We start from the raw sequence: 25,699 nt of genomic DNA on the forward strand, positions 1-25,699 counted from the left end.
TCAAGGTTCAAAGCCAGCCCAGGCACAAAAGGACTTGAGACTCTTATCTCCAATTAACCTCTAGAAAACAGGAAAGGGGGCTTGGCTTAAAGGTAGAGTGGTAGTCTCGAGTGAAAGAGCTCAGGGACAACACTCAAGCCCAGGGGTAGGGCAGTAGCCTTGAGCTGAAGAGCTTTGGGACAGAGCCCAGGCCGGAGTTCAAGCCCCATGACCCACAAAAAAATAACAATAATAATAATAAATATTTAAGTGGGCAGGGACAGGAGGAGGAAACTGGGAGAAAGCAAAGAAAGGGTGACATTGGCCAAAAAGAAATGTACTTCTTAATTGACTTATGAAATGGTAAACCTCTCTATATACTTTATTAACAATAAAATTATGCTAAAATACTTAAAATAATGCTCACCTTACTTGGCTTTATCATATTCAAACGCTATACTTAAATTTTTTATTTATCCTCAATAGTGAATAGAGGCCTTTAATGAAATGGACAAATAAACTTGTATGTGTGTGTGAATGTGTGCATGTGTGTGCACTGGTTCTGGGGCATGAACTCAGGTGCTGGGTGTTGTCTTTGAGCTTTTTATTCTCAAGTTTAGAATTCTAACACTTAAGCCACTTTCTGGAAGTTAATTGGAGATAAAAGTCTCATGGACTTTGCTACCTGGGCTGGCTTCATATTCCAATCCTCAGATCTCAGCCTCCTGAGTATCTAGGTTGTAGGCATAAGCTATCAGCACATAACTAAACTTTTTAAAACATTATTTTGAATGACTATGTTTAAAATACACAATTGAGGGCTGGGAGTGTGGCCTGGTGGTAGAGTACTTGCCTAGCATTACAAAGTCCTGGATTCCATTCCTCAGTACCACATCAACTTAAAAAAGCTAGAAGTGGCTCATGTACTGTAGCTCATGGTAGAATGCTAGCTTTGAGAAAGCTCAAGGACAGTGCCCAGGCCCTGAGTTCATGCCCCAGGACTTGCAAAAAAAAAAAAGTAATAGAAAACTTTTACCATTTCTGGGAGCCAGGAGTTTGGCCTAGTGGTAGAGTGCTTGCCTACCATAAACAAAGACCTGGGTTTGATTTCTCAGTACAACATACATAGAAAAGCCAGAAGTGGTACTGTGGCTCAAGTGGTAGAGCGTTAGTCTTGAGGAAAAAGCCCCAGGACAGTGCTCTGGCCCTGAGTTCAAGCCCCAGGACTGACAAAAAAGAAAAAAGAAAAAGAAAGAAAGAAAGCTAGCTAGCTAGCTATTTCCGGAAATATGCTAGATTTATTTATGAAATTGTGACTGTAAAATATAACTACATATAAAAACAAATTACACAAAAAAGTAGAGAATGAAAAATGTTTAAAAAAATGTCTCTGGGGAAAAAAAAAATGTCTCTAGACATTTACTTTTTTGTCAGTTGTAGGGCTTGACCTTGGGGCCTAGGCACTGTCCCTGAACTCTTTTGCTAAAAGTTAGCACTCTACCACTTTAAATCTCAGCACCACAGTCTTCTTGTGGGTAACTGGAGATAAGAATTTCATGGACTTTCCTGCCTGGGTTGGCTCTGAACTGTGATCCTCAGATCTCAAACTCCTGAGGTGCCAGAGTTACATGTGTGAGACCACCTCACTGGGTGGCTGGGCATATTTTCAAAAGATAACTGGTATGTGTCAATAGGATAAAAGCTTATCAAAAATATCAAGCCAGGAGTATCAACTTTAAAGCCAGTTTTCACTACACAGCCAGATGATGTCTCAAAAAATTAATAAATACAAAGTATAGAGAAAGCACTTACTTCTTTTTTCCTTTTTCTTAAATTTTCCTTTTTTCTTTCCATGGTCTTTCTCATCATCAGACACTATATCAGGAGGCTCGTGGAGGATGTCATGGGGAGGCGAAGGCTCACCCGTGCGGTACAATCCAGGGAACTTAGTGGGGCTGATCTCTTCAGAGCTGGGGGTCCGGGTCAGTCCGCTGCCATGCTCAGCTCTGCGGTGCTCACTGGGGCTGCTGGTGGGGGGCAGGAAGCACTCAGTCATGCTGACTCCCTGACAAGAAAGGGAAGTGGTTCTTCTCTGTTACCTATCCATTACACCTGTGCAGAGAGAATATCAGCAGTTATCACACAACAGAAAAGGCACAAAATCAACATACACATATGCCCAGGGCAGCAATGAATCTTGCATTTACACATCAAAAAATAGCTTTCCCCAAACCCACATCCTTTAAAAACAACCTTTTATTATTTCCAGTTGAAAGCATTGAGATCTTAGTATTAAAACAAACAAACAATTACACTAAATCAAAGTAAGCTAGAGTTCTTGAGACAGAATAAAATAAGTCTGCCAAGCATAGTAGTACATACTTACAATCTCAGCCCTATGTAGACTAAAGCAGAAAGACTACCACCAGTTCAAGGCTAGCCTTGACCTCACAGTGAGATCCTGATTAAAAAAAACTAAAAAAGCTAACACAAAAGGACAGAGCTCCTTTTAAAAAGAACTATTGGGGTCATTCTGATCAAGACTGAATTCACAAACTTCTTGTTAAATAGGACCTCCTCTGTACAACTAAATTTTTTTTCATATACTTTTTATTGTAATTAATAGAAGGGTTACATGATATTTGCCAGATAGAAGGTGCATTAATTCCCATACATTGATACCCTTTCACATGTCTTGGTCCCCATTTCCCTCATCCCCACCCCTCATCTTGTTTTCCCCCGTTCCCTATCCAATTTCAAGTAACCAAATACAAATATATCCGATATATCAGGTAACAAAGTGAGACAGTGTAACAATATAAGATAACCAAGGGACAGCCAAAGTGATGAGTGATAACATAGTACCTTAAGAACAACAATCATTAATTGTATGGCTTATGTTTACATCATATTTTAAATGACAAGTTTAACAAACAAGTGTTCAAGGAGGGAATCTCTAATTACAATCACTGGGACTTAGTATTTAGAACTTAATCAAAATTAGGCTAAGGGTTTGTATGTCATAGAAACATATTAATTTATGAAATATAACATTATGTCTGTAGAGTCTTAGGTTTTTATGTCTATGGTTATGTTTGTGTTTCCATTACCATGTCCATAGCTTTGGGTATGCAGTTATTGAGTCCTCGCTCTTGTACTCTTTGGATTTAATAGCCACATATTAAGGATACCATGCGCCTTTTGCTCCTTAGGTCTTGACTTGTCTCACTCAACATGATTTACTCTAGATTCATCCACTTCCCTGCGAATGCCATTATTTTATCTTGTCTGTTGGCTATGTAGAATTCCATTGTGTATATATACCACATTTTCTGTATCCATTCATCTGCAGTAGGGCATCTGGATTGTTTCCATAGCCTGGCTATTGTGAATAGTGCAGAGATGAACATAGCTGAGCAGGTGTCTTTATAATATCCTGGGTCATGCTGTTCAGGATAGATGCCCAGAAGTGGCATGGCGGGATCATAGGAAAGGTCTATTTTCAGTTCTTTAAGGAACCTCCACACTGCTTTCCAGAGTGGCTGGACTAGTCTACATTCCCACCAGCAGTGTAGTAGGGGTCCTTTTTCTCCACAACCCCGCCAGCATCTGTCATTGTCTGAGTTCAAAATCTTGGCCATTCTTGTTGGGGTAAGGTGGTATCTTAGGGTTGTTTTTATTTGCATTTCCTTATGACCATAGATGATGAACATTTTCTCATATGTTCTTCTGCCATTTTAATCTGTTCTTCTGATAGGTCTCTCTTTAGTTTCCTTGCCCATTTGGTGAATGGTTTATTGGGTTTTCAGGGGATTAGTTTCTTGAGTTCCCTGTAGATACTAGATATTAAGCATTTGTCAGTTGTATTGTTGGTGAATACCTTTTCCCAGTTGGTTGGCTGTCTCTCTACTTTTGCAACTATGTTTTTATCTGTACAGAAACTTTTTATTTTTAGGTAGTCCCATTTATCGAGTCCCTCTCCAATCTGTTGTGACCCTGGGATTCTGTTCAGGAATCTTTTGCCTGTGCCTATGAGTTCCAGTGTCTCTGGACCTCCTCTGTACAACTACTTAATTTAAAAAAAAAAAAAAAGTTTAAAACTCTCATTAAAAATGGCTTCATTTTGACAACTATCTAATACAAAGTCTTAAAGTTGTAACCAAACAATAATGAATAATAAATTACAGATTAACTAGTTTATGGTATATAGTTTGTATTGTTATTTAAATTTGCAGTGGTTAAAATGATTCACAAAATAACAGACCATTAAATGATAGTTCAAGATTGCTTATAATAATTAAGACAGTTCATGTTGCCAACAACTAATATATTTTCTATGGCATTTACATTTACACAAAGTTTTTTTGTTTTGTTTTTTCTTTTTTGTCGGTTATGGGACTTGAACTCTGGGCCTGGGTGTTGTCTCTGAGCTCTTCAGCTCAAAGCTACCATCGTACCCCTTGAGCCACAGTGCCACTTTCCAGTTTTCTGGTGGCTAATTGGAGATAAGAGTCTCCTAGACTTTCGTGTCCAGCTGGCTTTGAACCACTATCCTCAGATCCATCAGCCTCCTGAGTGGCTAGGATTACAGGTATGAGCCACCAGTACCCGGCCTTAAACAAAGATTTTTTTTTTTTTTTGCCAGTTCTGGGCTTGAGCTTAGGGCCTGAGCACTGTCCTTGAGCTTTCCTCAAGGCTAGTGTTCTACACTGAGCCACTGCACCACTTCCGGCTTTTTCTATGTATGTGGTACTAAGGAATTGAACCGGGTTCTTCATGCATGCTAGGTAGGCACTCTACCACTAGGCCAAACAAAGATTTTTTTTTTATTCAACCAATCTTAAAATACAAAATGGTTTCACTATAATAGACAATAGCAAGGACAGCCATAAAAAGAACCTATTCTATTTATATGGCTATATTTTTTCCTCTTTACCATGATTAAAAGCTACTTGGAAGCTAGGTGCCAGATGTTTACACCTCTAATTGTAGCTAATCATGATGCTGAGATGTAAGGATAGCGGTTCAAAGCCAGCCTATGAAGAAAAGTCCACAAGACACTCATATCCAATTAACTACTAAAAGGCCAGACATGGAGCTGTGGCTCAAGTGGTAGAGAGCTAGCCTTAAACAGAAAAGCTCAAGGATAGCACCCAGACCATGAGTTTAAGATGCAGAAATGGGATGCGTGCGCACGCGTGTGCGCGCGCACGCGCGCACACACACACACACACACATACACACACACATACACACACGCGCGTGCAACATACCACTTGGTGCAGGGAACAAGTGACTCACACATGTACTGTTCAGGAGGCTGAGGTCTGGGGATTGAGGTTCAAAGCCATCTCAGGTAGAAAAGTCTGAGACTCTTATCTCCAATTATCCAACCAAAATTCTGGACTACAGGTGTGATTCACATGATAAAAAAAAAAAAGCCAAGTAAGAGCAGAGACCCTGAGTTCAAGCATTGGCATGCGTACACCTGCACAGACTGCATACACACACACCTAACTACACTTAAATAGATGACTGTGGATCAAGCCTGTAATCCTAAATATTAAGGAATATGAGACCTTAAGGATTAAGGTTTAAAGCCAGCTCAGGCAGATGAATCCTCAAAAGTCTTATCTCAGATTTTCTTAATTGGAAAAAAGGCAGAAATAGAGGTATGGCACAAGTGGCAGAGGACCAGCTGTGAGTAGCAAGAGTGCCTTGAGGCCTTGAGTTCAAGCCCTAGGAGGAAGGGGAGAGGGGGAGGGGGGGAGAGAGAGAGGCTACTTGGAGAATTGGTTGTGGTGGTAAATAATTTATAATCCCAGCACTCAGAAGATGGAAGGAGGACTGAAAATTGTAGACCCTTCTGGGTTACACAATTTGACCCTGTTTTAGGAAAGAAGAAAATGATAGAAGAGAGACTAATGCAAGTAGAATTTGGGGGGTTTTGTTATTTGTAGTACTAGGGTTTGGACGCAGGCTGTGCACTTGCCATGACACTCTACCAGTTGAGCCACATCTTCAGCCCTGCTTTTCACTGGTTATTTTGGAGGTAAGAGTCTATTTTGTCTGGTCTTCAATCATGATCCTAAGACCTCTGCCTCCTAAATAGCTAGGACTACATGTGTATCAACTTACTCTTCTTTAATGTCATTATGACATTAAACTGAAATACCTTTAGCATTACTTTTTTTTGTCAGTCATGGGGCTTGAACTCTGGGACAGGGTGCTGTCCCTGACTGAGCTCTTTAGCTCAAGGCTACCACCCTATCCCTTGAGCCACAGTGCTATTTCCGGTTTTCTGGTGGTTAACTGGAGATGAGTCTCATGGTCTTTAGTTTTTAACATAATTTTATTGTGTTTTCAGGGGGGTTACCATTTCATAAGTCAGGTAATGTCAATTTTTGGACAATGTCATCCCTTCCTAGAATCTGTTAATTTGAATGTGCGTAGATGTTTTTGAGACAAAGTCTTCTCACAAAGCTCGGCTAGTCTTGAACTCAAGACACTCCTGCCTTGGCCTGTGGATTGTTGGGATTATAAGAATCATACCAAGCTAAAGGTTTTTCACTTTTTGAAATGCACAAGTTCATTACCACAATAAAAATCCTCTTGTACAAACAGGTGTCTACTAATAATTAGGTGAAGGTGTGGCTCAAGTGGTATAGTTTCTACCTAGCATCAGCAAGGCCAAGTTTAAACCCCAGTACCACCCACACAAAACAAAGCACTTAATAGGTACTGTCACTTTGGAAAGTGACTAGGTCATGAGAGTGAAGCTCTCATATATGGGGGAGCTGAAGAGACAGGGTTCATTCCTTCCATAGCAGAAGACAACTGAAGGGGAGCCACTAAGAAGCAGAAGTTGAGCCCACATCAGACACTGAATCAGAAAGTGGAACCTTGAGTATGGACTTATCAGTCTCTAGACCTTTGAGAAGTACCATTTATAGCATTTTGTTAAAACAATCTAAACAGATTAAGGTAATTCGATTCACATAGAGTTGGGAAGAGCTATAACAAAAAATAGGTATAAAGGAGAGAGAGGAAAGAGGAAAGAAAGAAGTGGAGGCGGGGGGGGGGGGGGGGGGTGAGCCATGGGCACCTGGCTGTAATTGTTCCTTTTCTTCACCAGTTACCATCTTGTTTATGTGCAAATCCTAGTTGTTCTTTAAATTCCAAATCATAAGAATTCTAGTAATGTCTTAGATAATTTTATCTACATTTCTTACATAGTTTACTGAATTTGTCCATATTTTCTAGAAGAACCACAAATAAAATACTTCGGTAAACTATATTTATTAGGTTAAATATAATTAAGCAATAGTTGTACATGATATCCATCTTTTCTAGTTAACCTTGAAAGAAGTTTTAAGTTCTTTTTAATTATTAGATTGCCGGGCACAGTGGCTCACACATGTAATCCTAGCTACTCAGGAGGCTGAGACCTGAGGATCAAAGTTCAGAGTCAGCCTGGACACAAAAGGACCTGAGACTCTTATCTCCAATTAAACTCTAGAAAACAGGAAGTGGGGCTTGGCTCAAGGGTAGGGCGATAACCTTGAGGTGAAGAGTTCAGGGACAGTATCCACGACCCACCAAAAAAAAAAAAAAAAAACAACTTTAGTTTCGGGGGAAAAAAACAAGTTATGTGAATGTGAGCTTTCAAAATATCTCACTATGGCAGAAGCAATGTAAGCTGCTAGGTGAGTTACTTGAATTTCAGTGTTACAACACTAAACTAAGTTTGATAGTGGGGGCATATATAATAAGTAATGGGCAGATAAGTATATACAGTTGATAAGCCAGACAAAGGGATGAATTACACCCCAATATGGCCAGAACAAGACTTTATCATATTACTCAGAACACCATTCAATTTGAAACACATAAGTTACTTCTGGAATGTTCATTTAACATTTCCAGACTTACAGCACAACTGTGGACTGAAGAAGGCTACTACCTAAGAGTTTTGGAATCAGGAACAAAGACTAAATAGTTATTTCTTACTACATCACATCCAGAAATTTTACCCCTTGATAAACTCTCAAGAAAAGAAAACAGCAAGATGCCAGTGGCTTATATCTCTAATTCCAGCTACTCAGGAGGCTAAAATCTGAAGGTTGCCCTATGAAGCCAGCCTGGGCAAAAAAGTCCGTTAGTTACATCTCCAAGTAACTACTTGGAAAAAGCCAGAAGTGGGACTGTGGCAGAGCACATAGAGTCTCAGGGATAGTGTTCAGGTCCTAGTTCAAGCTCTAGGACTGGCAAAAAAGAAAAAGAGAGAGGGAGGGAGAGAGGGAGGGCTGGAGGGAAGATGGAAGACAATATATATTCACAACAAAACATTTGCATGAACTGCATCAAAAACAAAAAACTAGTAAAAATAACTTAAAATATCCATCAAATGATGAATGGTTAAAATATACAGATCATATAGCTTTTAATTCAAAATGATTATCCAAAATATTTCAAAATTCAGATTTCAGAATATTTACAGACTTTCCAAATTGAGTATCTCTAATCTGAAGATCTGAAATGCAAAATGCTCCAAAATACCAAAATTCTGTTTGACTACAGTATTTCAGATTTTTTGTTTTCAGATTAGTTATGATCAAAGTTATAACTAGACAATGGAGTATTATTCAGCAATAAAAGAAGTACTAAACTGGCATGATGGCTCATATCTATAATCCTACTCAAATGAGATCCTAGGATCTTGATTTGAAGCCAGGCTGGAAAGAAAAGTCCACAGGACTTCATCTCCAAAATAACAGCAAAAAACCAGGCTAAAAGCAAAGCTCTAGGGGCCGGGAGTTTGGCCTAGTGGTTAAAGTGCTTGCCTAGCATGCATGAAGACCCGGGTTCGATTCCTCGGTACCACATATATAGAAAAAAAAAAAAGCCAGAAGTGGTGCTGAGGCTCAAGTGGTAGAGTGATAGCCTTGAAAAAGTCCAAGGACAGTGCTCAGGCCCTGAGCTCAAGCCCAGGACTGGCAAAACAAAACAAAACAAAAAAAAAAAAAAAAAAAAAAAGCAAAGCTCTAGTGGTAGAGTACCAGCCAAACAAGCAAGTTGAGTTAGTCACTGCATTTAAGCCCTGGCAAAAGAAAGAAAGAAAGAGAGAGAGAGAGAGAGAGAGAGAGAGAGAGAGAGAGAGAGAGAGAGAGAGAGAGAGAGAGAGGGAGAGAAAGAAAGAGAAGGAAGGAAAGAAGGTAGGAAGGAGGGAGGGAGGGAGGGAAGGAAGGGAGGGAGGGAGGGAGGGAGGGAGGAAAAGAGAGAGAGAAAGCAAGCTAGTTACAATATTGATGATCCCTGAAAATCTTATGTAAAAGAAATCAGAAATAAAAAGAGCATATATATATAATCTCATTCATATGAAATGTCTAGAACACGAAAATCAAAAGACAGAAAGTGTATTACTAGGTAAGAAGTGGAGCTGTGGCTCAAGTGGTAGAGCCCTAGCCTTGAGAAAGCCCAAGGAAAGTGCCCAGGCCCTGAGCTCAAGCCCCAGGACTGGCAAAACAAAAAACAAACAAATAAAAAAGAAACAACAAAACTGATTATGATGGTTGTTCAACTCTGGATACATGAATAAACACCATAACACCACTGAATTCTTTAAAATTTTTAATGATGGGTACATTAATTATTTCTGAAAAAATTTTGGTGGGGAGAGGCTGAGACTAGATCTTACTATGTAGGCTAGGCTAACTTTGATCTTATGGTCCACCTGCCTCAACCTTTAGAGTGCTGGGATTATAGATGTGTGCACTATGTGCCTAGCCTAAGACTCTTTTTTATTTATTTATTTTTTTTAAAGCAGGCATGCCCCAAATAAAAGCTACCACGGGGTAGGTATTACTACCACCCCTAGGCCCACTGGTCCTCCAGGCAAAACCCAAGAAGAGCTCTGGGTGGATTTATCCACAGATGGGAGCAGACAGAGCCAGCTGCCACCCCATGCCCCACCCCACCCCAATACACCCCACCCCACAGAGAATGGCTGAGCTCACTGGGTAAGGATCCAAGGAGAAAGCTGTCACTGGCCTAGCTACCTTTTGCCCCTCCTCCTTCCCTCTCTCCCCCTCCTTCCTTCTATCCTTCCTTCTCCCTTCTATTAAAATGAGGTCCCTGGGGGGGCAGGGGAGGGAAAATAGGCATGGCCATGTTTAAAATCCCTCCTATAACCACCTGCTACCACCTCTATTTTTCCATCTTCCCCTTACAGCTAAGATGCAATGCAAGCATTCAAGAGAACGAGGCAGGAATATTATCAGTTCTGTTTCTGTGCTAGTACTACAGCTTGAACTCAGGGCCTTCCACTCTCATTAGGTATTTTTCTTTGCTCATGGCTGGGCTCTACTACTCAAGTTCAGCACTTTTCTGGCTAATTTCTCTTGGTCTTTTATGCCTGGAGTGACTTGGAATTTTAATTTTTTTGATTTCAGCCTTGTAAGGAGGGAAGGAGGGAGGCAAGAAGGAATAGAAATAATCTACATTTGCTTTTTCTACTCTATGGCACCAATTAACTCCTCAACTCCATGAATATAGAGCTTCTTCTTCAAGCATTCTAGCCAAACTGCTTTACTTAGCTATCACATTCATTAGCTTCCTTGTTCTCAATGCTAATAGATTCCTAATAATCCTCGTTATTCAATTACTCACATTTGAGGTAGGGCTTTTCCTTTATTGTTTTTCTTTTCTGAAGAGTTGGTTGTGAAATAATGCCCTCCTTTAAAAATGACCCTATAGTAGCTAAAGGTACCTCAACACTTGTCCAGTAAGGCCCTAAATTCAAGCTCTAGTAAGTACTATCAGATAGAAAGACAGACGAAGACCCCACTCTGATTTTGTTGATAATATTTTCTCATGATTTCTTGACATCTCTAAACCCTTTTGAATTTCCTTTATCAGCTCTCTTCCCTCTTTTTGGTTTAAATGTTGCTTGTAAGGACTAGTTCCAAAACGACTTGCTCTCAGTCAACTCTTCCTGTTTGGTGGTCCCTAAATCAAGGGCTTCTTACATCACTCATATTCTAACCTGATGACTTTCACATCAAGACTTCTCTCTTGGAAGCTGAGCAGTGGCTCATGCCTGTAATCCTAGCTACTCAGGAGGCTGGGATCTGAGGATCAAGGTTCAGTGCTAGCCCCCACCCCCCCCACACACAAAAGGACCCGAGACTTATCTCCAATTAACCTCTAGAAAAAGGGAAGTGGGGTTTGGCTCAAGAGTAGGGCGGTAGCCTAGAGCTGAAGAGCTCAGGGACAACACCCAGGCCCAGGGGTAGGGTAGCCTTGAGCTGAAGACCTCAGGGACAGCACCCAGGCCAAGTTCAAGCCCCATGATCCACCAAAAAAAAAAGACTTTTCTCTTGGAAATAAGACAGACCTAGAATAAATTACATTAAGTAAGTTGGGCCTAGAAAAACAAACGATACATGAAAATTAGATCTAATTTATAAGTATGCATGTAAACATGTATAGGATCATATACATATATACACAAACATATTAACTAAAGTATGGTACACTCAGAGGAGAATTCCAATGCTCTATCTCCTATAAACAACAAACCTACAGTGTACCTAAATGAATTACCAGCAAGGGGGAACACTAGGGAAAGGAAGGTAGACAAATGAAGAAAGGTAAGGAAGGAAAATGTCATATCATTCCATGTATATATGTGACAATGGAGCTAGAACAATGAGGGAGGGGATGGGTGGAGTTTTGAGACATTAGGAAAATGAGGGAAGGTTGGCACTGACCAAGACACACTGTAGTTATAAACTGATGTGCTGAACTGAAACTCCTCTGTATAACTACCTAAGATTTTTATTTTTATTTTTGGTCAGTCATGGAGCTTGAACTCAGTGCCTGGACACTGTCCCTACCAGAGCTCTACCACTCTGAGCTATGGCAACACTTCCACTTTTCTGGTGGTTAGTTGAATATGTCTCATGGAGCAGGTGTTGATGACTCACACTTGTAATCCTAGCTATTCAGGAGGCTGAGATCTGAGAATGGAGATTCAAAGCCAGCCCCAACACAAAAGTCCCTGAGACTCTTATCTCCAATTAACCTCTAGAAAACCAAGAGGTGCTGTGGCTCAAGGGGTAGGGCAATAGCCTTGAGCTGAAGAGTTCAGGGACAGTGCCCAGGCCCAGTGTCCCAGGCCTAGAGTTCAAACCAACCAAACAACAGCAAAAGAGTCTTCTTTCTTGCCTGGGCTGGGTTTGAAACCATGATCCTAAGATCTCAGCCTCCTGAGTATCTAGGATTACAGTCGAGTCACCAGTGTCATGCTAAAAATAATTTTAAAAGAGAGGAAAAAAAACAAAACAAAAAATAGCTTCTCTCTTGGGAACATGGCTCAAGTGACAGAGTGAATATGTAGCAAGTGTAGGCTGACTTGAAACTCCAGTACTGCGAGAAAAGAGAAAAAACACTCTCATACTCCAAATTGATGTATGAAACAACACTGCAGCAGATGAATCTGTCTGGAGGTTTCACAGATATTTCCATTCTGCATATCCAAAAGCTAACATAATGATCCTCTTGAAGTTTGTTGCCCTTTCTGAATTTCCCCAGGATACATTACCATTTTCTATTCAATTATCCAGGCTAAAATCCAATTCATCATAGTCTATTATTTTTCCCTCACCTTTTTTTTTTTTTTTTTTTTTTTGCCAGTCCTGGGCTTGGGCTCAGGGCCTGAGCACTGTCCTTGAGCTCTTGGGCTTTCTCAAGGCTTAGTACTCTACCACTTGAGCCTCAGCACCACTTCCAGCTTTTTCCTATGTATGTGGTACCGAGGAATCGAACCTACGTCTTCATGCATGCTAGGCAAGCACTCTACCACTAGGCCAAACTCCCGGCCCTTCCCTCACTTCTTAAGTTCAATCATTTCTAAGCCTTATGAATCTCCTTTCTAGACATTTCTATTAATCTACCCCTCTGAAACCTAATGTTTCATTAATTTAGACCCTTATCTTTCATCTGTTATTGCAAAATCCTCCTAAACAGTCTTTCTGCATCCAATGTTACCTAACCTCCCTATGGATATACATATTCTAGAATGCTTTTCCTAGAATGAAAGTATTGTCTTTCCTGATTAAAATCTATAAACTTTTCCTTACAGATAGAAAAACCTTAGAACCAAATACAACACTTTTTAGAATCTGTGCAGCCTCATTCTCTGCTTACTACCACAACCAATATTATAGCTACAGAAACAACTTCATTCTTAATAGTATTCATTCTTAAAAATGTTCATATCTCTACTACAAATCTCTGTCTAACTTTCCTTAGGTCTTAAATTTCCTTTTTCTTTCCTTCCCCCCATGTCCACGTGGTACCCATACTGGGGTTTGAATTCAAGGCCTAATCTTTTTTGCTTAAGGATGGTACTCTACCAGTTGACCTACAGCTCCAATTCTGACTTTTTAGTGGTTAAGAGATAAGATTCTCAAGGACTTTCCTGTGTGGGCTGGCTTTAACCTTCCATCCTTGCATCTAAGCCTCCTAAATAGCTAGAATTAATGGTGTGATCCATCTGTGCCTGACTAGAATTATCTTTTGAAAAAAGCTTTTTTTTTTTTTGCTGGTCATAGGGCTTGAATTCAGGGTCCAGGTGCTGTTCCTGAGTTTTCTTGCTCACAGCTAGTGTTCTACCACTTGAGCCACACCTCTACCTCTGACTTTTTGGTAATTAATTAGAAATAAAGAGTTTTATGAACTGAGGGCTGGCTTCAAACCACAATCCCCAGATCTCAGCCTCCTGAGGAAAACATACTTTCCAGTAATATTCTGGACTTAATCTCTCCTGGCCAAGCAAACAACTGTGCAAATGTAGCTGTATAAAATACAGTTAATATCTACTTTCTGACACTATTTCTGTCTTTCAAATGGTCCCTGCAAGGGCTATAATATGAAACAGTATTTTTTAAAAATAGCAAATTCTATTATTTTAAATTGTTTCTAGATACTTTTTTTAAAGTACTTATCAGCAGTTAAATTGTTCAATTAGCCTTCCCCTCTTAAATCTGTGGGACAATTGAATGAAAAATAGGAACCACTTTACTGACTTGCTATCCCTACAGTTGCTAGTAACTCACAATAATCATTCTTTCCCAGGAAGATACCTAGAAATTATCCAATCATCAGGACAATTCCTAAGAGAGAAAGTGATGCTACCTTTTCATTTACCAGTGTTGTTTCTTCTTTTAGAAGTAAACACCAGACCAAATATAGGTCTATTCCTTATCATCGCTTACCTATTTTGTGCCTGACTACCACATCTGATGGAATGCTACTCAAATCACCTTAATATTCGAACATGTCTACTCAAAATATCCAGTGAAGCCCAACAGTGGTCGCTCACACCTTATTCATTAATCCTAGCTACTTAGCAAGCTGAATGCTGAGGAACACAGTTCGAAGCCAGTCTGGGCAGGAAAATCTGTTAACAAGCAAAAAGCTGGAAGTAGAGCTGTGGCTCAAGGTAGTGTGGTATATATGCGCAAAGGGCAGTGCTGAGGTCCTGAGTTCAAGCCCTAGTGCCACCATACAAACACACACACACACACACACACACACACTTTTTTTTTTCATAGTGAAAGCTTCTCACTAAACTAGGTACAGCAGTAACTCGCTGTCCAAACAGCTGCAGTTCTGTTCCATGAACGTCGAAAATACCTCGAACTACAAATTTAATGACTATCAAGACTACTACTAGGCCTTGAGGCAAATACGCTACTTGTTCAAGGAAAGACTGTCAGTAAGCATCGCAAAACTTCAAGTAGCGAAATTATTTCAGGCTGACTGCGGTGAGGACCACTCCGTGAAACCTGTTCCACAATGACAAATTCAAAAAGCTAAAAAAAAAAAAAAAAAACTGATCTCAAGACCACTTGGGCACAAACGTAACTGAACATGAATTGGGAAAGGAATTCTCCCTGCCAAATCTGTCCATCCATGCCCGCGGAAACCTGCGCCCCAAGACTCCCCAACCCCCCCACCCCCAGCCAGCCGTGGCAGCATCACGAGCGAGGAGACAGGTCCGGAAGCCAACTAGGAGCCCCGAACCCTAGTCCGGCTGGACAAAAGACCGCCCCGCTCCGCCCCGGTGTACCCCCACGGAGCTCCCCCGCGGCTTTGGGGCTCCGGGAGGAGAGCTCGGGTCCCAGCCCGCCCGGGGAGCGGAGCGCCGCACGCGCCGGGCTCCGAGGGAGGGCTGCCGGGCAGGGGGGTCGGACTCCGGGGGACAAGGCTCCGGGTGCAGCCTTCCCCGAGGAGCCCGCGGCGGGCAGCCACGCCCCCAGTCCCCAACTGCAACCCGGAGCGGAAGAGCCCGAACCCCGCACGCCGCCTGACAGGCGCAGGCGCGAGGCCGGGCTGGAGGGCTCTCCGCCAACGCCGGAGGGGACAGCCGGGACCCCCGCACGCCACCGCTCCCGGTGACTGACCTGCCCCGCTGCCGCGCGACCGTCCGCCTCGCCGCCGCCGCTGCCTCCCCGCGCTCAGGCTGCCGCCGCAGCTACGATCACTGCCTCCAGCGCCGTGGCCCCGGTCGGCCCCGGGCGCCCCATTCCCACCCCGCCCAGCCTCCGCCTGTTTACAATGATTGGGACAGAACTGGACGAGCCGGCTGTGCGCGCACGCGCACTCCCTCCTCCCGCCGCAGCTCGCTTCCCGGGTCCTCCGCTTTCGGCTCTGACGGCTAAGGCCGTCGAGGGCAAACGTCCCGTGGTTTTGAGCGGGGCACGCCGGGAGTTGTAGTCCTGGGATCAACCCCCCAACACCCTAACTACTCGAGGCCTCGAGGCCTAAGAGAGAACTACCACACCCAGAAAGCATTGGGCTTCCCGACCTCGCTCTCTACAGAGTCGACGCGCGAGAGGACCAGCCAAACGCCAGGGCTCTACAGACGCCTGCGCAGTGTTGTGTCCTGGCAGACTGGGAGGGACGCGCTCCTACCTGAAGCGAGCTCTTGAGGAGATGGTTTTAGTGCAACTCCTGTCGCGGAAAGGAGGAATAATGGCCCTTTCTTGTCTGCGCGCTCGCTAACCCTTCCTCGGCTGCTGACGTTGCTGCCTTTTCTCGTACTAGAGCGCTTCCAGCCTTCCGACCAGTCAAACCAGCTTGAGCGGCCGGTCCAGCCCTCCGCGGGGCGGCGAGCCTTCGGGCTGGCGTTGGGTGGAGACTCCTGGGTGTGGGTGTTGGGCCTAAGTAGGGTGTCGCTGGACTCCGGTGCCAGGTCCATCCACAGAGTTGTTGAAGCAGATGCTGGTTTTCCAGGGCCGTGGGACTGGCTGTCTTCCACCACCATCCCCTTTGTGGCTCGGCGTGTGCAAAACAGCGCCTGCATCAAAACTACTCGGCCTGTCTGTTTTACTTTCCACAGAGATGTGAGGAGTAGTCCTATCAAGTACAGAATGCAGGAGAGCAGCGATTTTAAAACAAAAAAAAATAAAAGCCAGGCGCGGTGGCTCAGGCCTGTAAGCCTAGCCACTCAGGAGGCTGAGATCCGAGGGTGACATTCAAAGCCAGCCCCGGCACTACAAAGCCAGGAGTCTCTAGAAAATGGGAATTGGGACTGTGGCTCAAGGGTAGGGTGGTAGCCTTGAGCTGAAGAAGAGCTCAGGGACAGGGCGCAGGCCCAGAGTTCAAGCCCCATGACCCTACCTCACCCCCCAAAAAAGAAGTCAACTATGTGCCAGTGATTGTATATAGAGATTCCCTTCTTAAAAACTTGTTCCTTACACATGACATTTGAAATATGTTGTAAAATCAATGTTAATCAAATCTTTTTTTTAAAAAGCTTGTTTTATAGAAATATAGCCATTTATTTGAAGAAAGATGGCCCTCCACATCACTTTATTCCCAAGAGCCACTCTAGAAGTTTGTTGCCTAGTTAGGTTAAGATCTGTGGGTCATACATTGGTGTATCATAATACACCTTCCCTTAGGACTAAAATCTTTGTATTAAAATGTCCCTACAAACATTCCAACCTGGGCCTGGGAAGGTGGCTCAGTGGTAGTGTAGACCTAACACGCATGAAAACCTGGGTTCCATTCCTCAGTACCACATACACAGAAAAAGCCAGAAGTGGCCCTGTGGCTCAAGTGAGCTCTAACCTGAAGCATAACAAAGCTCAGGGACAGTAAGTGCCCAGACCCTCTCAGTTCATGCCCCAGGACTGGTCAAAAAGAAGGGGGTTTTCCCATTGCCTCTCTGACAAAGGACCAGTCTCCCTGACCACAGAATGGATGTAGGTGTGAATGTGCTAATATGCTAATTACAACACTCCTTTCCTCTGGCAATACTGATGAGGTCAAGGGATAGACACTGACCCAAGCCAGGAATTATGGAGCCCTTGCCTGAAGTCGCTATGGGCTGCAGAGAAGTGGAAGGGGAGATTTTCTTTTACTGAGATCTAATTGCTGATGATCATATTTTCTAAAACATCAAGTGGCCTATTGGTCACAGAAATGAAAGGAGAGAAGAAGACCCAGAGAAAAGCAAGAGCTGAGGAAGTAAAGATGATTTCTGTCAGTGGCCATAGTTTCTACAGCTCTTCCAAGTACTATGAGCCTAATAATTAACCAGTGCATGAATAATCTGTATATTTATTAATGCTAATGGAGGAGAGGTTATAGAGCATATTTGATAGCTGTCTCCTCAATATCCTTCCCACTTAAGCCGTGCAGCCATTCCCTTAGTCTCAGTGATGTCACGTAACCCAGCCAGAACCAATGATCCCAGAAAGACTAGGGCTGGAGCTTCAACTAAACAGATGCTTACATGTTCTTCTAATATAGTAAAATGGAGATCTGTAAATGTAGTAATCATATTACTCGAGAAGAAAGCCTAGAAAAAAATAATAATTTACAGGGAAGACTCTGATACAGTATGAAGATTAAATTAATACTGTCAAAAAGCAAAGATGGAGAATAACATTGTGTTTGGTGAATATCAAACCTTGACTGTCTTATGCTATTAGCTGTCCTGTAAACTTGAGAATTATGATCCATAAATTTCCTGTAATGTTCAAGCCAGTTAGTACTATTAAACAGTCGTAACTAATTTGAGTTCTCATATATCATTGAAGGTCCCAACTAATTCTCCTTTCTTTTTTTTTTTTTTTTTTTTTTTTTGCCAGTCCTGGGCTTGAGCTCAGGGCCTGAGCACTGTCCTTGGACTTTCTCAAGGCTAGAGCTCTACCACTTGAGGCTCAGCACCACTTCCAGCTTTTTTTTTTTTTCTATGTATGTGGTACCGAGGAATCGAACCCGGGTCTTCATGCATGCTAGGCAAGCACTTTAACCACTAGGCCAAACGCCCGGCCCCCTAATTCTCCTTTCTTAAAAAGAAACTATAAGCTGGTTGTCAGTGGCTCATACCTGTAATCCTAGCTACTCAAGAGTCTCGAATAACCAAACTCTGCAAGGAACATCATCAGTAATTCTCTGTCCACAAAACAAATATAAAATTAGACAAATAGGAGGAAAACATTCAAGCTTTCTAAATACTGGAAATCAAAACAATTTGAAAAACACTTTTAAAATCTGCTAGAATTTCCAGTAGGAAGTCAATGCCTGTGGCCTTCTTTGCCTAAGCCTTCTTCTCTTACACATTGTTGCTCAAGAACTAGAGTTTCTCAAATATGAGCAGGACTAGTCATGAAAACTAGCCGTTAGCAGATGAAACTCAATTTGTGATAAGTTATCAAACACTTAAGACTGACAACTAAAAGTGACACAAAAATAAACAGGAAAGCCCTACAGCTTTACTTATCAAAGATTGCAAATGGCAAGCAAGCCATAATTAGGATGGAATTTTTAGAAATAAGAGTGTCATGCAAGGGCTAAGATAAGCCTCCACACACACACATCTCTGACAACTAGAAACCAGGCACTTGAATGAGTTTCACCCAAGAAATCTACTTCTGAAAAATAGATGTGGAAGACTTGAAAACTGGTGGTAACTTTGAATACATTTTTTTCTTTGTGTGGCAGTCATAAAGCTTGAACTGCAAACCTGGGCACTGTCCCTGAGTGCTTTTGCTCAAGGCTAGTACTCTACTGCTTTCAGCTGTAGCATCACTTCCGGTTTTCTGGTTGGTTATTTGGAGATAAGAATTTCATGGACTTTCCTGCATGGGTTTGCAGCACTTTTTTTTTTAATCCTGTGGGGGGAGGGAGGGAGTGTGTATCCATATTAGGACTTGAACTCAGGGCCTGGGAACTCTCCCTGAGCTGTTTTTGCTCAAAGCTGCTGTTCTACCTCTTGTGCCATAGCACTACTTCTGACATTTTTTGGTGGTTAATGGGAGATTACAAATCTCACAGACTTTCCTGACCTTGATGGATTCAAACCATAATAATCAGATCTCAGGCTTCTGAGTAGTAAGACTATAGGCATAAGTCATCAGTGCTGGTTAAATGCATTTTTGAATCCACATACTTGCATGATTGGCAGAAAGAACAAGATTCACAGAATCAAAGTATTTTATTCTAACCCTGCTCAAATAATAGCCTGGCCATTCACCTATGCAGGTATAAGAAAAACCCTAAAACATTAGGATTGAAAATAAAGATGAGAGAAAACAGAGCAAAGGTACCAGTAGTCCCACAACACACCTTAACTAAAAACAAATACCATGAAAAATAAAATGCCCACTTTTTGGCCAGAAAAATGCTACCCACAGTCAAGAATAAAGTAATCAGTAGAAAATGACTCTCAGGGGAAAGAAATAGGAGAGGGTTATTCTGAGCAAAACAACATATGGGTGTCTGAAATATCATAGTTATACTTCTTGGTGGATCTGATATATATTAAAAAAACAATGAGGCTGGGAGTTTGGCCTAATGGTGGAGTACTTGCCTAGTATACATGAAGACCAGGGTTCAATTCCTCAACCACACACATAGAAAAAACCTGAAGTGGTGCTGTGGGTCAAATGGCAGGACTCTGGCCTAGAGAAAGCCCCAGCACATTGTTCAGGCCCTGAGTTCAAGCCCCAGGACTGGCAAAGGAAGAAAGAAAGAAGGAAAGAAAGAAAGAAAGAAAGAAAGAAAGAAAGAAAGAAAGAAAGAAAGAAATAAAGGAAGGGAGGGAGGGAGAGAGAGAGAGAGAGAGAGAGAGAGAGAGAGAGAGAGAGAGAGAGAGAGAGAGAGAGAGAGAGAGAGGAATGAAGAGAAAAGAAAAGAGAAAAGAATGACAGAAAAGTAAAACAGGCTTGATAGAGGAGGCCAGCAGTGGGAAGGGGAATGACAGTGAATAAAGATGATATTATGGTCAGTATTTGCCCAGGTAAAAATAGAGAAATGGGGCCAGGAGTTTGGCCTAGTGGTAAAGTGCTTGCCTAGCATGCACGAAGACCCAGGTTCGATTCCTTGGTACCACATACTTAGAAAAAGCCCTAAGTGGTGCTGAGGCTCAAGTGGTAGAGCTCTAGCCTTGAGGAAAAATTCAAGGACAGTGCTCAGGCCCTGAGCTTAAGCCCAGGACTGGCAAAAAAAAAATAGAGAAATGAAATCTGTTGACTTTTTAAGAAGGAGAAATAGGATGGGGGATATCTATAAGGCAGGTCAGACTGTTAAGAATTCATATAATGTGGCAACATCAAAATGAACCTTCTCTTGTGCAAGAGTATACTAATAAAGCTAGGACTTGAAGGTGTGACTCAAGTGGTAGACCACCAGCCATTAACAAGCAAGCCAAGCAAGCCTCAAGTTCAAATCCTTATCTCTGAAATGAAAAGAAAAATCTTTCACAGGCACAACTATTTTTTTCCAGTCCTGAGACTTGAACTCAGAGCCTGGGCACTGTTCTTGGACACTTTTTGCACAAGGCTAATGCTCTGCCACCTGAGCCATAGGGTCACTTCCAGCTTCTTATGTGTTTGAGGTATCGAACTCAGGATTTTGTGCTTGCTACGAGAGCACTCTATCACTAGGCTATGTTCCTGGCCCATAGGCCCAACAATTGAAAGTAGATACTTTTCTTAAACAAAGGATGATTTCCAAACCTTAAAGGGAAATTTAATAAGAATTATTATGGGGCCGGGAGTTTGGCCTAGTGGTTAAAGTGCTTGCCTAGCATGCATGAAGACCCGGGTTCGATTCCTTGGTACCACATACATAGAAAAAAGCCGGAAGTGGTGCTGAGGCTCAAGTGGTAGAGCTCTAGCCTTGAGAAAGTCCAAGGACAGTGCTCAGGCCCTGAGCTCAAGTCCAGGACTGGCAAAAAAAAAAAAAGTATTATTATTACTTTGTGTGTGGGGTGAGGTCGTGGGGCTTGAACTTGGCCCGGGCACTGTCCCTGAGCTCTTTAGCTCAAGGCTACCACCCTACCCTTGAGCCAAGCCCAGTTCCCATTTTCAGGTTGTTAATTGGAGATGAGTCTCAGGTCCTTTTGTGCCCAGGCTGGCTTTAAACCTTGATCCTCAGATCTCAGCCTTCTGAGTAGCTAGGATTGCATGTGTGAGTCACTGTGCCCAGCTAAAAACTATTTTTTTTTTTTTGCCAGTTCCAGGCTTGAGCTCAAGGCCTGAATACTGTCCTTGGGTTTCTCAAGGCTAGAGCTCTACCACTTGAGCCACAGCACCACTTCTGGCTTTTTTTTCTTTGTATGTGGTACAAACAAATGGAACCCACGTCTTCATGCATGCTAGGCAAGCACTCTACCATTATGCCAAATTCCCGGCTCCTAAGAACCAGTTTTTTAAATGGACACAAGTTAGTTTTGTAAAGAGGGTTTCATTTTGACAAATTTAATTTGTGTGTGTATATATACATATATTTTTATGTATATACATATATATATAGTTGGGGGGGCAGTCTTGGGGCTTGAACTCAAGACCTGAGCACAGTCCTTGAGCTTTCTGAAGGCTAATGCTCTACCACTTGAGCCACAGCACCACTTCCAACTTTTTGTGGTACCCAAGAATGGAACCGGGGTCTTTGTGCCGCTAGACAAGCACTCTTACCTCTAGGCCAAACTCCTAGCCTATGTATACTTCTTGAACATAATCATAATCACAATCATCAGTGAACTATTCTCTTTCCTTCTTAAAACAGGCTCATCAAGTGGCCTTGCTCCCATTTTGAAGGAATACTTCTTTACTGATTTTGCAAGGATTGTTAACATGGCAGATAAAGAAGATATAAAGATATTTAAATCTTTTTAAGAGGTGGATTTCCAGTTGTGATACAGCCTAAGTAGTTTACAAACTAAAAGAGCAGTTTCATAGAGCTGAATTCTTTCTAAAGCAGACAGTAAAAACTTTATATTTGTATTTGTATTTAATTTGAAACTCCTTTTCTGATAATCTCTACATTGGTTCCCACTACTCTGTCCATATGATCTTTGAAGATGGACTCCCTCCTCCAAACCAGTGTGAAAAGTCCCTTTATCGGGCACTTTTGGATCTCTTTGTATTGATGACCTCTTCTTGCTATAATTATCACTTGGAAGCATTCCAGCTTTGTTGTGGGTGGCCTCCCAAAGAATGTGCCAGTGCAGGAAGAAAGGAAGAAAGTCTATTTCCTGCAACTGGCCATGCCTGAAGCCAGTGTTTTCCTCATACTCTTTTTTTTTTTTTTGTCTGTTATGGAGTTTGAACTCTGGGCCTGGGTTCTGTCCCTGAGCTCTTCAGCTCAAGGCTACTTCCCTACCCCTTGAACCACAGTGCCACTACTGGTTTTCTAGTGGTTAATTGGAGGTAAGAGTCTTACAGACTTTAGTGCCTGGGATGGCTTTGAACTGCGATCCTCAGATCTCAGCCTCCTGAGTAGCTAGGATTATAGGCGTGAGCCACCACATCCGTTCTGCTCATACTCTATACAGGGATTTGAAATTTTGCCTCCTTGCTCTATCTTTTTTCTTCTTTTCTTTTTTCTTTTCTCTTTCTTTCTTTCTTTCTTTCTTTCTTTCTTTCTTTCTTTCTTTCTTTCTTTCTCCCTTTCCTTTCTTCCTTCCTTCTTTCCTACCTTCCTTCCTTTTCTTCTCTCCTCCCCCCCCATTCTACACTTCCTATTTCCCTTTTGTTGTGCTGATTCTGGGGCTTGAACTAGGCCCTGCGCTTTTGTTCTCCAGCCTAGCACTCTACCACGCTGAGCATCAGCTAGCTCCACTTTAGTTTTTAGGAGGTTAATTGATGATAAAAGTCTCACAGGGCCCGGAGCATGGCCTAGTAGTAAGAAGCCTTGCTTAGCATGCATGAAGCCCTGAGTCCAATTTATCCACATACATGGAAAAAGCTGGATGTGGTGTTGTGGCTCAAGTGGTAGAGTGCTAGCCTTGAGAAAGGCCAAAGACAGTGCTCCGGCCTTGAGTTCAAGCCCCAGAACTAGCCCCCCCAAAACAGGGGGAGACCGCAGAGATTTTACCTGTCTGGGCTGGCTTTGTACCATGATCCTCAGAGCAGTACTGTCTCCTGAATATCTAGGATTATAGGTGTGAGCCAATTGTGCCTGGCTCTTAAAATACTTTATTTCATCTTTAAATAGAAGAAAGAATTTTGCTCTTGGATAAAGGGGTCTCAGTTTAACAAATTAGCTTATAAGTATACGGCATCTTGGTCAGTATCACCTCTTCTATGATTCTTCATCTTTCTCAATCCCATGTACACCCTCAAGTGATGTGGTTCCATTTTCACATAGGTACATTCAATATGACTATATTTCTCTATTTTTCTGTGCCATCTTCCCTCACCCCCCTCCCCACCAATGTTTCAACTTATTTGCTCTTTTCTAGAAAAACATCAGTGAGTGAAAAATGTAGCATTATTAAATGAGGAATCCTATCATACAAATAAAAAGCTATTGTCGGCCGGGCACAGTGGCTCATGCCTGTAATCCTAGCTACTCAGGAGGTTGAGATCTGAGGATCAAGGTTAAGGCCAGCCTGGAACAAAAGGACCTGGGACTCTTACCTCCAATTAACCTCTAGAAAGCAGGAAGTGGGGCTTGGCTCAAGGGTAGGGTGGTAGCCTTGAGCTGAAAAGCTCAGGGTCAGCACCCAGGCCACAACCCCTCCCCCCACACACACAAAAGCAAAAAAAAACAAAACAAAACAAAAAAACAGCTATTTTCAACACTTGAAAAAACATAATTTGAATATATTTCATCAAAGCTAACCCATTTGGATATTCCTATTAGCTAACCATGTAAATCACTTAGAGTTCTTTTCTTTTTCTTTCTTTTTTTATTTTTTTGGTCAGTTGTGGGACTTGAACTCTGTTTTTTGTTTTCTGGGTTTTTTTGTTGTTGTTTTTTTTTGTGCCCAGGCTGGCTTTGAACGATGATCCTCAAATCTCAGCCTCCTGAGTAGCTAGGATTATAGGCATGAGCCACTGTGCCCAGCAGTTCTTTTCTTTTGATAATTATGAAACTTTCATCACCTATTCATTCACCTGTCACTCAATATAAAACTGACTGCTGCTTTCCTAGCTGGAGCTCTGGGTAGTTTTGTGCTTTCAAGTTCAACACGCAACCTCATTTTGGGGAGGGGGAAAAAAGTGTAAATGAGTAAGAAAATACCATGAATGTGAGGTATTTAAAATGCTCTCATGTCTGAACATAGCAGAGATTGCTTAGTCTCTGTCTTCATTTTTTTTTTTTTTTTTGCCAGTCCTGGTCTTGAGCTCAGGGCCTGAGCACTGTCCTTGGACTTTCTCAAGGCTAGAACTCTACCACTTGAGCCTCAGCACCATTTCTGGCTTTTTTCTATGTATGTGGTACCAAGGATTCGAACCCGGGTCTTCATGCATGCTAGGCAAGCACTTTAACCACTAGGCCAAACTCCCAGCCCCTCCCTTGAATTCTTAATGCTAATATGTTTCCAGGAAAGCATCTCCAAGTGGTGCCACTGGTTAGGCAAAGCCAGGTGCAATAACACACACACACACATTTTTTTTTCTTGGTGGGTTGTATGGCTTGAACTCTGGGTCTGGGCATTGTCCCTGAGCTCCTCAAGTCAAGACTAGCTCTCTACCACTTGAGGCACAGCCCACCTCCAGTTTTCTGATAGTGAATTGGAGATAAGAGTCTCACAGTCTTTTGAACTCAGGCTGTTTTTGAACCTTGATCCTCAGATGTTAGCCTCCTGAGAAGCTAGGATTAAAGTAGCTAGGGTGAGCCACGGGCCCCCAGCCACACATACATATTATAAGGTGTCATTTAAATAGAATTATATGATCTATGGCAGCACAAAGAGATATATAGAATTGTATGATCTTTGGGGACACAAAGAGATATAAGATAACATCAAGTCTTACAAAATACATTTCATTTCTATAACTGAGAATTTCAGTAAGGGGTTCTTAGGGGTGTGTGTGTCGGGGAGGAACCCTACACACTATTATAAGAGTCCAGGCCGGGAGTTTGGCCTATTGGTAGAGTGCTTGCCTAGCATGCACAAAGACCTGGGTTTGATTCCTTGGTACCACATGCATAGAAAAAGCCAGAACTGGTGCTGTGACTCAAGTGGCAGAGTGCTAGCCTTGAGGAAAAAGCCCAAAGACAGTGCTCAGGCCCTGAGTTCAAGCCCCAGGACTGGCAAAAAAAAAAAAAAAAAAGAGTCCAAGAAAGATATATAAAATTCAATCTAGTCCTTGAGCTGAGTGGGAAGTACAGACTTTCCTGAGAAGTTGGTAAAATGTAGGCAGTGTGTATCATTTGGAGCTGTGAGGCTTTGGTATGAAAAACC

General features: G+C 42.3%; 1 protein-coding gene across 1 annotated transcript in view; it reads right to left on the reverse strand.

Moving 5' to 3' along the window:
* Ralbp1 (ralA binding protein 1) overlaps window positions 1-15,652 on the reverse strand; it is a 34,811-nt gene extending 19,159 nt beyond the window's left edge. The window contains exons 1-2 of the mRNA XM_090353520.1: window positions 15,450-15,652; window positions 1,792-2,091 (exon numbers count right to left, since the gene is read on the reverse strand). Coding sequence (XP_090209646.1) covers window positions 1,792-2,035 — 244 coding nt within the window. The 5' untranslated portion in view covers window positions 2,036-2,091; window positions 15,450-15,652. The remainder of the gene's footprint in view (window positions 1-1,791; window positions 2,092-15,449) is intronic.
* Between the last annotated feature and the right edge of the window lie 10,047 nt (window positions 15,653-25,699).

The sequence above is a fragment of the Megascapheus bottae genome, chromosome 19, assembly GCF_031878675.1.
Source record: "Megascapheus bottae isolate mThoBot1 chromosome 19, mThoBot2.hap1, whole genome shotgun sequence".
In the NCBI taxonomy this organism is placed as follows: domain Eukaryota; kingdom Metazoa; phylum Chordata; class Mammalia; order Rodentia; family Geomyidae; genus Megascapheus; species Megascapheus bottae.